The 13,417-nt window shown below is 40.3% G+C and overlaps 1 protein-coding gene across 12 annotated transcripts in view; it reads right to left on the bottom strand.

The window, feature by feature from the left end:
- Positions 1-689: 689 nt before the first annotated feature.
- The window catches only part of ERG (ETS transcription factor ERG), a 110,588-nt gene continuing 97,860 nt past the window's right edge, over positions 690-13,417 (bottom strand). For 7 of the 12 annotated variants that reach the window (XM_083734788.1, XM_083734787.1, XM_083734782.1 and 4 more), the window contains 7 exons: positions 11,232-11,435; positions 10,368-10,448; positions 6,912-6,983; positions 4,741-4,809; positions 4,072-4,128; positions 3,518-3,565; positions 690-2,618 (listed from right to left, as the gene is read on the bottom strand). In XM_083734788.1, the coding sequence (XP_083590914.1) occupies positions 2,098-2,618; positions 3,518-3,565; positions 4,072-4,128; positions 4,741-4,809; positions 6,912-6,983; positions 10,368-10,448; positions 11,232-11,435 (1,052 nt within the window). In that variant the 3' untranslated portion in view covers positions 690-2,097. The remainder of the gene's footprint in view (positions 2,619-3,517; positions 3,566-4,071; positions 4,129-4,740; positions 4,810-6,911; positions 6,984-10,367; positions 10,449-11,231; positions 11,436-13,417) is intronic. The other 5 variants (XM_083734789.1, XM_083734791.1, XM_083734792.1 and 2 more) reach the window with 3 other exon arrangements.

Here is a 13,417-nt window from a genome sequence, read left to right as displayed (position 1 = left end):
ATGGCCAGGAGGAGAGGCATAAAGTTCTTTTATAGGACACCAAAAGGGAACAATATAACAAAGCAGTCTGAAGGAGGGAGACACAAGAGGATCTTTAGAGCTCCACTTCCAAAAATGAATGTGCTGGTATATATCTCTTTTCCACAAGCAAATTACCGTATATACTTGAGTATAAGCCGACCCAAATATAAGCCGAGACACCTAATTTCAGCACAAAAAACTGGGAAAACTTATATTGTCTTGGGTATAAGCCAGTTCACCACACCACTAGCCTGGTGGTGGCAGCAGCGGAGGAGGAAGAACAAGCAGCCTGAAAGGGCTCCTTTTGGGCCGCTTTTCCCTCCGCCGGTGCCTCTGCCGCTCGCAAGATCCATGGCTCCTGTGCCTGGCCTTGCGAGAGGCGGGCGGCGGCGGCGGGACGAGCGGCCTGAAAGGAGCCAATTTTTGTAAGGTCGTGGATTTAAGACGCACTTTAACTTTTCACAGTCAGAATTTGGGGGGAAAGGTGAGGCTTATATTCAGGCTGATACCGTAATGTGCCCCCTTGTCCTTATCCTGTAGTATGTGCATGTATTTAGCTTTTCCAAGACTGCCCACATTTATAAAACTTTTGAAGATAATAAAAAAGGAAATTGCATTTTGAACAAAACACAGCTGGCCCCAAAGTCACAAAAATGCAGACTACAGTGTCAATCTGAATTGCCATGCTAGGCCAAGCTTATTTTATTACATACATTCTGCTTTCTAAGTACTAGTTAAGTTCATAATGTAAACATGAAGCATACAGAGTTAAAATTCAAGGCCACAATATTTCTGATTGTCCCTTTCTGTGTCTTTGGTTGGCCGAGATCAACTCGTAGTGTATAAATGCATAAGTTATATAATTATTATATAAAAAGAAAAAAAATAACGTTGACTTGTATATTTCATTCTGACAAACGCACAGCGTTCGCGACTCGGAAAAGAAAAACTGGCGCTGCCTAACAAAAATATCTATATGATTTCAGACTTTGGCAACTGGGGATTGTCTCTTACCTTCAACCAGTAGAAAACAAATTCCCTTTAGAAGAATGAGGTCCTAAGCGTCACTTTTAAATATCAGACAATTCCAGTTTTACATTTTTATAAAGAGATGCATACTCTGATACTACAACTTTCCCCTTCTTAGACTTAATAAAAAATCAAGTCTTTTCTTTGATAATACTGGAAATGGCATAATAGTCAACAGAATATTTCTCAAGTCCAAACAAGTAATTCTTCATAGTTCAAACACTGTCCAGTTTTCAGTTTCCCCTATATCTACAGGAACTGTCTTCTCCTTCACTCTTATAACTCTTCCCTTCTCTTACCCCTTTCCACTTCATGTATCCGACCCAGGGGCTCTTGTGCAGGTCCAGTTCATTTTAGTAGAACTTGCACTAGAGGACTTCCTGGTGTGTTGTGCCCTTTTGTCTACAATCACACACTTGCCCTTCAGCACATTCTCAGTCCCAATATTTGGCTCAGAGCTCTTTAACACTGTCAAGGAATCGTAAAGCTTGCATTGTCTTCACAGTTTTGAAATAGCTGATCCCTCCCTCATAATAATGGAATGTATTTAAGTTCATCCCAGCTGAAACTGCTGCACTGAGAAACAAATATTTATGACACTGTTCTGCAGGTTTGTTTTTGTTTTTTTGTTTTTTTTAAATGCAGGTAGTATCCTAGTCTGTAACAGAATTATCCTTATATTGCTGTAGTAGAGTCCCAGTATGCATTAGCATATCAATCGTGACGTAAAAGCTTATAAACGTTTCCTGAAACCCATTTTATAGTTTGTCATTACATACTTTTTTACCTAGAACAGTATTTCATTGTTTGATGTGTAAGTTCAATGTCAACATACAATTTACATAATAGCATCTTTAAATTTCTTTAATACTCTCCTGTAATCCTTTTTTTTTTTTAAAAAAAAAAAGCATTTGTATATGGCATTTTTCGGTCCCAGTCAACCTTGTCATGTCTTTTAGGCACTTTTTGCTCATATCCTCCAATAAAATTCATTACAATTCATTGTATTCCTTGGAGAAATGTCCTCTTCTTATTTTGTTTCTTCCTTTAGTAGTAAGTGCCAAGGTGAGAAGGCATGTGGGTGGCCGGCAGCCTAGTGTTAGGATAGATACTTCCAGCTGGTGAATTCCAGTATGGAGTGGGTCCGGCAAAAAAGTTGGAGGAAGTGACGGGCAAAGCTGGAGCATGGGGAGCAACAAAGTTCATTTTCTGGGGATGTGCATGGTAGGAGCTCATGTAGGGCAGGTCTGATGGATATTTGTACATGGATGATTCTGGAGGATGTGGCTGGAGAGCTTGAGCAATCCCATGGAAGTCAAACTTGTAGGCATAACGCTTGCCATGGACTTTAGTCATTATATTTTTGTCGTAGTAGTAACGGAGAGCACGGCTGAGCTTGTCATAGTTCATGTTGGGTTTGCTCTTCCTCTCCCCCCAGCGCCGGGCTACTTCATCAGGGTCAGTCATCTTGAACTCTCCATTTGTGCCCTCCCAGGTGATACAATTGGAATTGGAGCTATCTGACAGAAGCTCCAGCAAGAACTGCCATAGCTGTATCTGCCCACTTCCTGTGGGCAGGAGGAAAAATAGGGAAAATGAAATGAGTAATGGATGGAAAACATTTAGCTTTGTATTTTCAGCTGTGCCAGATTCTGGTGAGAAAGTATTTGAAGGACTGCTTATCTACCAAAATCAAACTGGAACATTTGATCAGGATCTGTAGGCCATGTTATAATATACTGTTTTCTTTACTTATGAAGACCAGAGAAATCTGAACAAATTTTGCACAGTAAAATTAACACAGCCAATCACTATCATTTAATAGTATAATGACAATAATGACAATAATGACAATAATGACAATAGTGTTAGGGTTGCTTAGCATCTCTTACCAGTGCAAGATACAATTAGGTTTGGTTGTTGTCATTAGCTTTTAATGATCTAAGGCACCAAATTACTGCTTATATGAGTCTACTACTTTTTCTCGAGCAGTAGCCAACATGTTATGTGCCAACCTCTTTCAATCAGTGACATGGATGGGTTAGTTGTGGTGATGACCTTCTTAGATGCCTCTATTTCCCTATTTGCTCCTGTTAGCCAGTTAATTAAGGTCAAGCATGATTTTGACAATGCCAACTTTATCTATCAGTAACAATATGTTATGTTTCTATGATGATGTAATACGTTGTGAGGACCTAATGGTGTTTAAAAAGGAAAGAAAGAAGAGTACAATATCTGTTTTAGGAATGTAGAGTCTGTAGCATTCCAGATGTTGTTTGCCTATACCTCCCATCATCCTTTGCAATTGACTGATAAGAGCTGAAGTCCAACAACATCTGAAGGGCCAAAGGTTTCACATCCCTGATGTATTTCTACCACGCTGGTGTTAAGTGTGCAATAAATTTCCATGGGCTTTACTATATGATTTTTTTAGATAAACATCCTAATGCAGTACTATTTTTCCTACCTGGATTTGCAAGACGGCTGCTGGTTGGGCCAAGAATTTGGTAGGGATCTAGAGAAAGGTTAAAAAGAGAGAGACATGAACCGAAATGCTGTAAAGATATTAAGAAAGCTTTTTCAAATATAGGTTATACAGTAATGTGTATAATCAGAATCTGGCTAAACAGCTTTGGCATATTTTGCAAAAATAAGGGATTTTATATTGATTAAAAGAAATAAATGCTACACAGATCTTTATTTTAAACTATATTACAATGCAAAACTAATCTTGAATTATGTTGACTGCCTATGATTGATAGAGCTGCACCTGCCAGAACAATCTTATCTAAAGAAAGTTGGTGTAACTTATAAGAAAGCTCAAGTTACCCCATTCTAAACTATGTTCAGATGGAACTTGGAGGAGTTTACCTTATACTGTGTGCTAGGTCATGTGACTGAGCTGAAAGTGGTTTGGAAAAGGTATAAGTCTCTTTTTGCCCTGTCCCATCCCTCCCCACACCCCAGAATGGCCCCTTTAGGGGATTTATACCAGTGGAGAATAGCTGCAGGTAGACATACCTAACTGAGGGCGCTGGTCTTCTGTTTTGGGCACTGTTGAAGATGATCCTTGGGCTGCTAGGGGGGAAAAAACACAACTGAGTGCCCAGATCAAGGCAGTGAGTGGCTTTTGTATGTAGAGCCTGAGTCCCTATCAAGAAAGCTGAAATCCCAATGTTTTGTAATTGTATTCCCTATCGACTCCCCCACCCCTCCAACTATCCAACTTGTCCCCGCTTTTGCCCTACTCAGCATTTCAGACGGTCTCTCCCTCTCTCTCTCACACTCATAATATGATACAAAAACAACTATGAAGTTTTCTGAAGTCATAGTATACTAAAATGAAGCAGCTGCAAAGTCATGGAAGGTACGGACCAGGATTAGATGAAGATCAAACAAACAGTAAATACCCAGGTATAGTATATGAAATCACATCCCTATTCACAGTTATACTATTCACAGTTATTATACTCTGGATGCTAAATATCCATAATTGCTATGGATATTTACTTCTCTAATCAGACCAGTCCAAACAGCAACAAATGAACTATGATTTGAACCTGTTTATATAAGGTCTTCAATAAGCTGGTTTGCACCTGAAATTTAATTGTCAGGATCAAATTCTTCTGAAGCAGCTATGGCAGTTCCAGGCAATGTTATCTGTTATGAAAGAAAAAGAAGATACTTTACCTTTTGACTGGGGAGCAGGATGACTGTGACTTGTCCAGGCTGACCTCCTGGCCTGTTCATAAGGTATATCTGTGTAAAAAAGAAATTATCTCAAATATATGTGAGCTAGAAATAACATATCAAAGGTCAAATTGTTTCTGAAATAAGTAATTTTCCTGATGACACACTATTCAACATGGCTGATAGCTGCACTGCAGGAAATCTAAAATCAAAATCACTCCTGCAATGATCTGTCTAATCGCCACTCTGCAAAATAATTTCATATGCGGAACCAGTGGCCCTCCAGATGTTGTTGGATTCCAGTTCTAATTTCCAGAAGTCCCAGTCAGCCTGGTTCATAGTTGGGAATGATGGGTATCAATATTTAGGGAGCTGCAGGCTCTGTATGTCCCAGGGGTGCCACCTTGAATGAAATCCTGGGGGGGGGGCAGGTAAGGCCTCCCCCACATAATCATATGCCATGGTGCATGCACACCATTTGAATGGTAATGCCCATCGCCTTTTATGGGGGGGGGGAGGGACAAAGCCCTCTCAGCCCCTAGGAGTTGGCTCCTATGCTATTCTTAAGAAGCTTCAAAATTCTTTATGTGCACACACATCTTGTTCACAGTTATGAATTAAAAACATGCAATTGCCACCAGATAGACAACAATGAATCTTTTCTTCCTTTCCTACATTAAAAACATGTATAGATTTGCATGGTATAATTTCTTGCAGCAACTAAAGACATTCTTCTTCTTCTTTGGCGATCACTCATAGCCGAGTAAGATTCTTTTCCATGAACACGGTCTTAACAATGAGTCCGCAAATGACTGTGGAGGCCAATTCTGGATCCACACGTTCTTCCACAGTGGGGACATAGGGTTCTGGGCAGGAGCTGATCAAGATGAAGGTTTGCCAAGCATGCCTTCTTCTTAGCATGTTTCTCCTTTTCGCCCTGACTTTGAGCATCTTCAAAGTCCATGACACCTTTGGTAAAGAAAATCCAATTGGAGCACTCACAGATCAGTGTTTCCCAATTGCCAGTGTTTACACTACATTTTAAAAAAATTGCCTTGAGAGAGTCTTTAAACCTCTTTTGTTGACCACCAGCATTATGTTTTCCATATTTAAGTTCAGAATAGAGTAGTTGCTTTGGAAGACGATAATCAGGCATCCAAACAACATGGCCAGTCCAATGAAGTTCATATTGAAGAATCACTGCTTCGACACTGGTGATTTTTGCTTCTTCCACTACACTGGCATTAGTTCACCTGTCTTAGAGAGCCAGTGTGGTGTAGTGGTTAAGAGCGGTAGACTTGTAATCTGGTGAACCAGGTTGGCGTCTCCACTCCTCCACATGCAGCTGGTGGGTGACCTTAGGCTAGTCACACTTCTCTGAAGTCTCTCAGCCCCACTCACCTCACAGAGTGTTTGTTGTGGGGGAGGAAGGGAAAGGAGAATGTTAGCCGCTTTGAGACTCCTTAGGGTAGTGATAAAGTGGGATATCAAATCCAAACTCTTCTTCCCAAGTGATATATACAAATTTTCTGAGACACCATTGATGGAATCTTTCAAGCAGTTGGAAATGGTGTTTATAAGTGGTCCATGTTTCACAAGCATACAGTATGGTTGGTAGTATAGTAGCACTTGCTAGATTGGAGATGGATCCCCTCCCCCAGCACTTGCACAAAAGTTTACAAACAGTGCATATCACGTTCTCCTCCTATTCCTGTCTAGTGCTTTCATGGCCTTGTGGCTATTTTAACCCACACCTTAAAATAAAACTTTCTGCATGATTGGGAACCAGTCCCTGATTGGGCCAGATATTCTACTCATGTGAGTAAGCACCTCCCGCAGAACCTCCCTGTTTAATAAAAACTGACCATAAGTGGCCAACATGCATGGAGACACCAGGGGTGGGGTTTGTTTGTGCACCTCTGCCTCCTGTCCACAGATAACAGCATTTCATGCTCAATCAGATGCCCAAACACTTATATTTGAGGCATCTTCTATACAATTATATTTGTATTATATCTACAACTAGTTTTCTGTGTAGGAGGAAAGAGCAAGATAGGAAGAACAGCCAGCCAGACAGACTGTAGCACTTTAAAAAGAGAGAAAGACAGACAGACAGACAGACAGACAGACAGACAGACAGACAGAGAAAATAGGATGGTGTATTTGCATACCTGGCCTGGTGGTAATTCTTTGTGCAGTTTCAGGGTAAACTGAAGTGTTTGGGAAGATAAAAGCTGCACCTCCTAGATACAAGAATAAAACAGAAATAAGGATAACTTTGCATTTCAATATGTATTGGAACAAAACTTATGACTATATGTGCATTGGAGGTGGACTATGATAAAGCATCTGATCTATCAGGTAATTCAGCTGAAATCAGGACAGTACATTGAAAGAAAAATATTCTCATTTTTCAATTAGAAGACACTGTAGTAACATTTCAACTGATTTAATTAGAAGCTTTTTTGTTTTGTTTTGTCCTTTATTCAGTCTTTGTGTAAGTCAGTGTTAGGTTTATCAGGCATATCAATTATTTTCCCCACCCTGCATATCCCTAGTTATTGCATGAAGTAACTTACTATGAGCTGGTTATTCTCAGGGAGAATGAGGAAGCCTGGTAAGGCATATATAGCCACAGAACCATCACTTAATACATACAACTGCTGTACCCAAGGTAAACTTTTTTCAGGGTCAAATATTCTAATAGGTGAACAGCAAGAAAGTAGAGTTGGAAGGAACATACAAGCTCCTTACTATTCCTTTTACATGTAGAATGTACAGTGTAGTGGTTTCAGTTTTGGACTAGGACCATGGAGACCCAGATTCAAATAAAAAAGTGGGAAAGAATCACATACAGTACTCATAACTTTTTGGAGGAAAAGTGAGCTATAAACTGAATAAATAAAATGAACAAAGAGGGATACTGGAAAACCCATATGTATATGTATATGTTCTCATAGCCCACTCTTTGTCAAATGGTCCCAAGGGCAGGTTACAAATATATCACAATTAAAAAAGGTACAGTGTGCAATTATAATTATAAAATAAAACCACAAAACAACAAATTTAATAACAAAACAGAAGTACAGAACAGCAGTGCACAACAGGGCTTGCTTCCCATATTACTTTAAAAAATTAGGGATATGTGTAGCTGAGTCTTAAAAAAAGATACAGTGAGGCGAATGGTACATCATGTCTGTTCTAAGGATATATTTGTGTACAGCAAAAGAGGGGGATTGTGATATCAATTTATTTAAAATTGTATCAAGCATATTAATTAGTGCCTAGATGTGGGACCATCGGGAAACCGTACGTACAATTGCCTTGAGTTCCATTGTGGATGATAGGGAAGATATAGATGTAACAAGAACAATATCACAGTGAAAAATCCCTATTAGTTTCTAACATTGTCAAGAGAGAATAATAAACTTTCTATTCCTTATAGAGTTGTTATTTCTGGTCACTATAAGTCATCAAAACCCCCAGGCATGATAATGAGATATCCCAAACTTTTATTTAATCAGATTAAAGATACAGAAATTTCATACATCTACATTGTCTTCTGATGCACAATTTCAAGAGCTTGATTTTAGTTTCCTTTCCTGTAACCCACATACGAACCAAATTTACTTCTAGAAACAGAGAACCAATGGGAAGTTTCTTTCCCTCCAAGTTATAACCTGATCTGCTGAGCTACAAAGTAGATCCTGGCCAAATTGTGGCCTGGTACCTAACTCAAACCACAAAACTGGCACAAGATGCCTCTATATGAGGCATACAAGTGCTAAGAGAACAGAAGGTGAAGGACTAACACTTATTCCTTCCATGCTTCTTGGTCTTCTGCAAGAGTGGGGAGATGGGCTGCTTCCCTGGTGCTTGTTCAGTGGCAGAGTATCTGCTTTGTATTCTTACGGTTGCAGGTTCAATCCAGGCAGGCTTAGGAAATACTTATTATATGAAACCCTGGGAAGCTGCTGCTCCCATCAGCGTATACGACACTGAGCTGGGTGGACCACTGGTCTGACTCTCTATAAGGCAGCTTCCTGTGTAGCATGATTCCCTGTACTTTCCTTCCATTATATCCTTTGGGATATAGGCAATTGAGGAGTTCTTGCAAGATAAATTTATTTTAACATCTATATCTTGCACCTTCAGCAGTGATGCTATCAGGGAGGCCATCAATCAGCTACAAAAAAATGATTTATCATTTTAAAAAAATCAATAAAAACAGCATCAATGCAACAAAATGAATCAGTAAATAACAATTGAGGGAGCCAAAACCTCCAAAAATTAACAGTGGCACAAATGCCTGAAAATACATACCGTATTTTTTGCCCTATAGGACGCACTTTTTCCCCTCCAAAAATGGAGGGGAAATGTGTGTGCATCCTATGGGGCGAGTGTAGGCTTCACAGACCTCTCCGCAAGCAGCGGGAGCCCACGCTGGGCTCCCGCTACTTGCGGAGAGTTGCCTGCATGCTGAAGCCTGCGCGCGCTGAGCTCAGTGCGTCCCGTCTGCAAGCAGCGGGAGCCGGCGCTGGGCTCGCACGGCTTGCAGAGAGCTGCCTGTTTGGGAGCTGGGGTCGGGGGAAGCTCAGGCTTCCCCCACCCCAGCCCTGCGCCTGGGGGGGGGGAATAATTCCCCCCCTTTATTTCCCCCCCAAAAAAAACTAGGTGCGCCTTATGGGACGGTGCGTCCTATAGGGCGAAAAATACGGTAGAAGGCCTGGGAGAATTAAAAAACAACAACTTTCACCTGGCTCTGAAATGATGGCAGTGCAGCTGCAAGGTGGGCATCCTAAGTAAGGGCATTCTGTACATGGTGTGCCACATTCAAGAGAGCCCTCTTTTGGATGGGCAGCTCAATACAGCACACATTTGCTCCTGCTACAGCAAACCCACAGACCTGCACCAGTTGATCAAAGACACTGAATGCAGATCCCTACATTTAAATTATGCTCTACTTCGATACAGGCTAAGCTTTCAAAGGTGCTTGAGAGGTTCACCATGGCTGTTTGTTCAGATGACCTGCTTCACTCTTCTCTCATTAAGATGTTCAATTGCATAATGGATTTATAGAGATCTCCCGTACACAGAAAATTTGAAGATTAGGGAGCAGACTAGGCTAGTGCTCTCTTATCTCTAACATGCTACTTTTATATGGGGGCTTTTTTCCAAGCAAGGGAGACCAAACATATAATCTCCCACAGGAAATGGCCCAGCTGAGCTACACGTGTCTGCTCTTCTTCGTCTTTATGTTTCACTCTTGGGATGAGAAGCAATAGCGAGAGTATTATCTGAGTGCTTGCATGTGTGTGTTCATGCACATAAAAAGGATGTAGGTACATGAATATTCTCTTTCTCAGAGGCCATATTTCCTTCTAAGAGAACTCATGAAGAGCTTCATCCAAATCAATTACTGTATCTGAGCCTAAATGGTTTATCTGTGTATGCCTTGTGTGTGTGAGCAAGAGAGAGAGAAAGCAATTCCCACCAATACTAGGAAGCATATTACACTCTTAAACCCTGCCTTTCTTTCTTAATTTACAGTTAGCATGCATTTGTCACATAGATAACCTTAACTTTAAAAAAATGGCCTATAGGGAGGGGAGTCGTGACAGCATTACCTGTATTTCTAGCATGCATTAACCGTGGAGAGTTTTGTAAGGCCTTATCAACATCATCTGAAGTCAAATGTGGAAGAGGAGCTACAAAACAAAAAGCAACACCAAAATTTTAAAAATATATATTCAGAATTATCTTAATAACCATTTTCTTTTATCCTGATAGGATTATTTATTGGTCAGCCTAGCATCAATTCATTCTGCTCTTTGTGGGAGTGGGTTTATCATAATGCTGGAAGCAGGGCTTTAATTAAGAATATTGTAGAAAATGCTGACAACTAGAAAGCCTGTGAAAAACAATGTCATATTGGTGTTGCACTGCCTGATTTTTAAAAACAGAAATTGTTCTTTGACATTTTATTATTCAGTTATGCAACATTGTCTATACCACAGGTAACAAATTCACTTTCTCCTCCTCTCATCTTTGAATGCTGCTTATAAGTTTAATTTTATCTATATTCAGGGGACTCTTTTGTTCACCCTAACATCATACAAGCCCTATTTCTGCGAGAGTCTTATATACTGCTCCTTTGTGCACACACATTTAAAATCATGCCTGGAATTTCTTTTCAAATTATTATGTATATAATCTCATTTAGAATGATCATTTCAGTAATGGAAAAAGGGAAATGCATGTGACCAGAAAAAACATTACAACTTTTTATTATAGATTATGTTTGAACTGATTTTTGGTTTTCTTGTAATATCTAAAACGGTTAAAATTTCCCTGATTTGAAGTCTGCTTAAAGAACGCTGTGAGCATAGCATTTGAAAGAGAAATCTGAAATAAGCATTACAGTAGAAATTGCAGTGGACAAAACATTTTTTGGGAGGAGGGGAAGCCATCAACAAAGAAAAGGTTCTTACTCTCTCTGAGGTAGTGTAAGTGTGAGAGAAGAATGTCTGCATTATAGCTTGGTGTTAGCCTCTGGAAGTCATCTTTGTTCATCTTACACAATTCCTTCCCATCAATATTCTGAAACAGCACAACGTCCACATCTGGCAGGCCATATTCTTTGACTGCCCATTCCAACCACTGGCGTACGTGGTCTGTGCTCCATAATGTGGGATCTGTTTTGAAAAGCAGAAAGTTTCATTGTGTTAATGTTATGGAGAATGAGTTCTGCTACAAAATTGACTGAGCTTCTCCCCCATAGCAAATGCACTACTGAACAATGGGTAGCATCCAATGCAATTGTTCCATTAGTACAAGGGTTTATGATTTCACCCCCTCCCCTCCCCATACACATTCTGTTACCCTTCCCAAATCTGATGTGGATGACTGGGGGGAAACCCAGAGGAGATTTAGGGGGCACCTGGGGAGAGGAAAGGGGGTAAAATTTTGTGCATAAGCATAAATCTTTGCACCATCAGAATGCGTTACTTAGTGCTACACTGAATACAAGCCAGTATTAATTATTTTGGCTCAGTGTGTTCATCCCAGGAATCTGTTTATTCTATCAAAAGGAACCAAAACTTAGGCGAAAATTGGATGTGTGCCATCTATCTCCATTGAACTCAATGGAAACTCTTTTACTGAATTCAGTTGGGTGTAAATTGCACCTAATGCCTGAGGCAGAGTGGTTGGCACACTTTCAAAAACATGCCTGAGCATTCATTTTTCTCATCATGTATCTTGAATAGTGCTAAAGTGGAACTAACTACCCTTTCCACTGTAGCCCTTTGTACTCTTTAGTCAAGGTATGCCATTTATTTATTATTTATTTATAAATTGCATTTATTTATTGTTAAGCCACTTTCCATATTGATTGCAAGGCAGATTACAACCTTAAAAGAGAACCAATAAGCAAAACCAGTAAGCTAACATTTTAATAAACACAAATTAAAATGCAACCATAAAGTTAGTTTCCAGAACAGTTCTCAATAGCCAGGAATCAGGAAATCACAAAGATCTATATGAATAAATATATTTTCAGGAGGCCCTGAAAAGTGGCTGAAAATGTGACATGTGGTTCAATAGTAAAAAATTAAAAAATGGCAGAAAACATCACCCACAGGACATGACCTCAAAAAGTAGCTATCATATTGACCCATAGGTTTTGAAGTTTTGCCAAGTGTCCAAATTTTTTTTGAAAGAAGCCATACTGTCCTGTGTTAGGAGCATAGAAGCACTCTAATAATGATGTCTAAGAACCAATGGAACCTTTGGCTAGGAGGAATCTGCCATTCAGGTCAGACAGGGAAGCATCAAATATGTAGGGACGTTTCTAAGTCATTTGAATAGTCACTCCTCTCAATTTTGAGGAACTGGGTGTGCACAGCTGTTTTCCTGTCCACACACCCTACAGTAAATGGAATTCAGGGTTTGGTTGCTGGTGGTCCTCCTGCAGAAAGCAAATTGTCAGGATGCTCCCTCTTTTGCACACTTTCTACCCTTGATCTCTTGACTACTGATCCCAAGCCATTAACAGGTCTTCCATCACAATTCTTAGAACTGCAATTCAGACTGATTCCCCCCACAATTTGATCCAAAATGACTTCAGTTTTCGCCTCCACTAGTTCCAAAGCAGATGCCCAATCCTCCGCTACTGCATTCCTTCTTTTAAAGATATATTCACCAGTTTCCCTGCTTATCTAATGGGCTTGTCAGGTTCCCACCTTTCTGTGTCTTAGAACCACCCCACACCTTGTTGGTCTCATCAGTTTCGTCTGACAGCTCAAAAAGGCTGTCATCCATTTCATGCTGAATATCAAGCCTGGTGAACTTGGTCTTAAGTCTGTGCAGACACTGGAGCATAGCCTATCATCTTCTGACCTTTGCAAGCAAGCCCCCCTCACTGCAGTGTCAACCACTGCTCAATGAACAGCACCAACTACACCCCTGTTCTTTAAAGAAGAATGCAACCTTGTCCAGAACCGGTAAACTGCTTGATTCGAGTGCATGGAAGCCACCTATTCCTAGAACACCCAGCTTGTTATGATTCAGCTTCAACTCAGTAGCCCTCATTCAGCCCACCACTGTGTCCAAGCATGGCCACACCTGATTGAGTGATACAGAGAAACAGAGCTGGTTGTCATCAGACTTGTGATGA

Source organism: Podarcis gaigeae, assembly GCF_964106915.1.
Source record: "Podarcis gaigeae genome assembly, chromosome: 4".
Taxonomy (NCBI): Eukaryota; Metazoa; Chordata; class Lepidosauria; order Squamata; family Lacertidae; genus Podarcis; species Podarcis gaigeae.
Note: the sequence above shows the minus strand (reverse complement) of the source record. Positions and strands in the feature narration are given on the sequence as shown.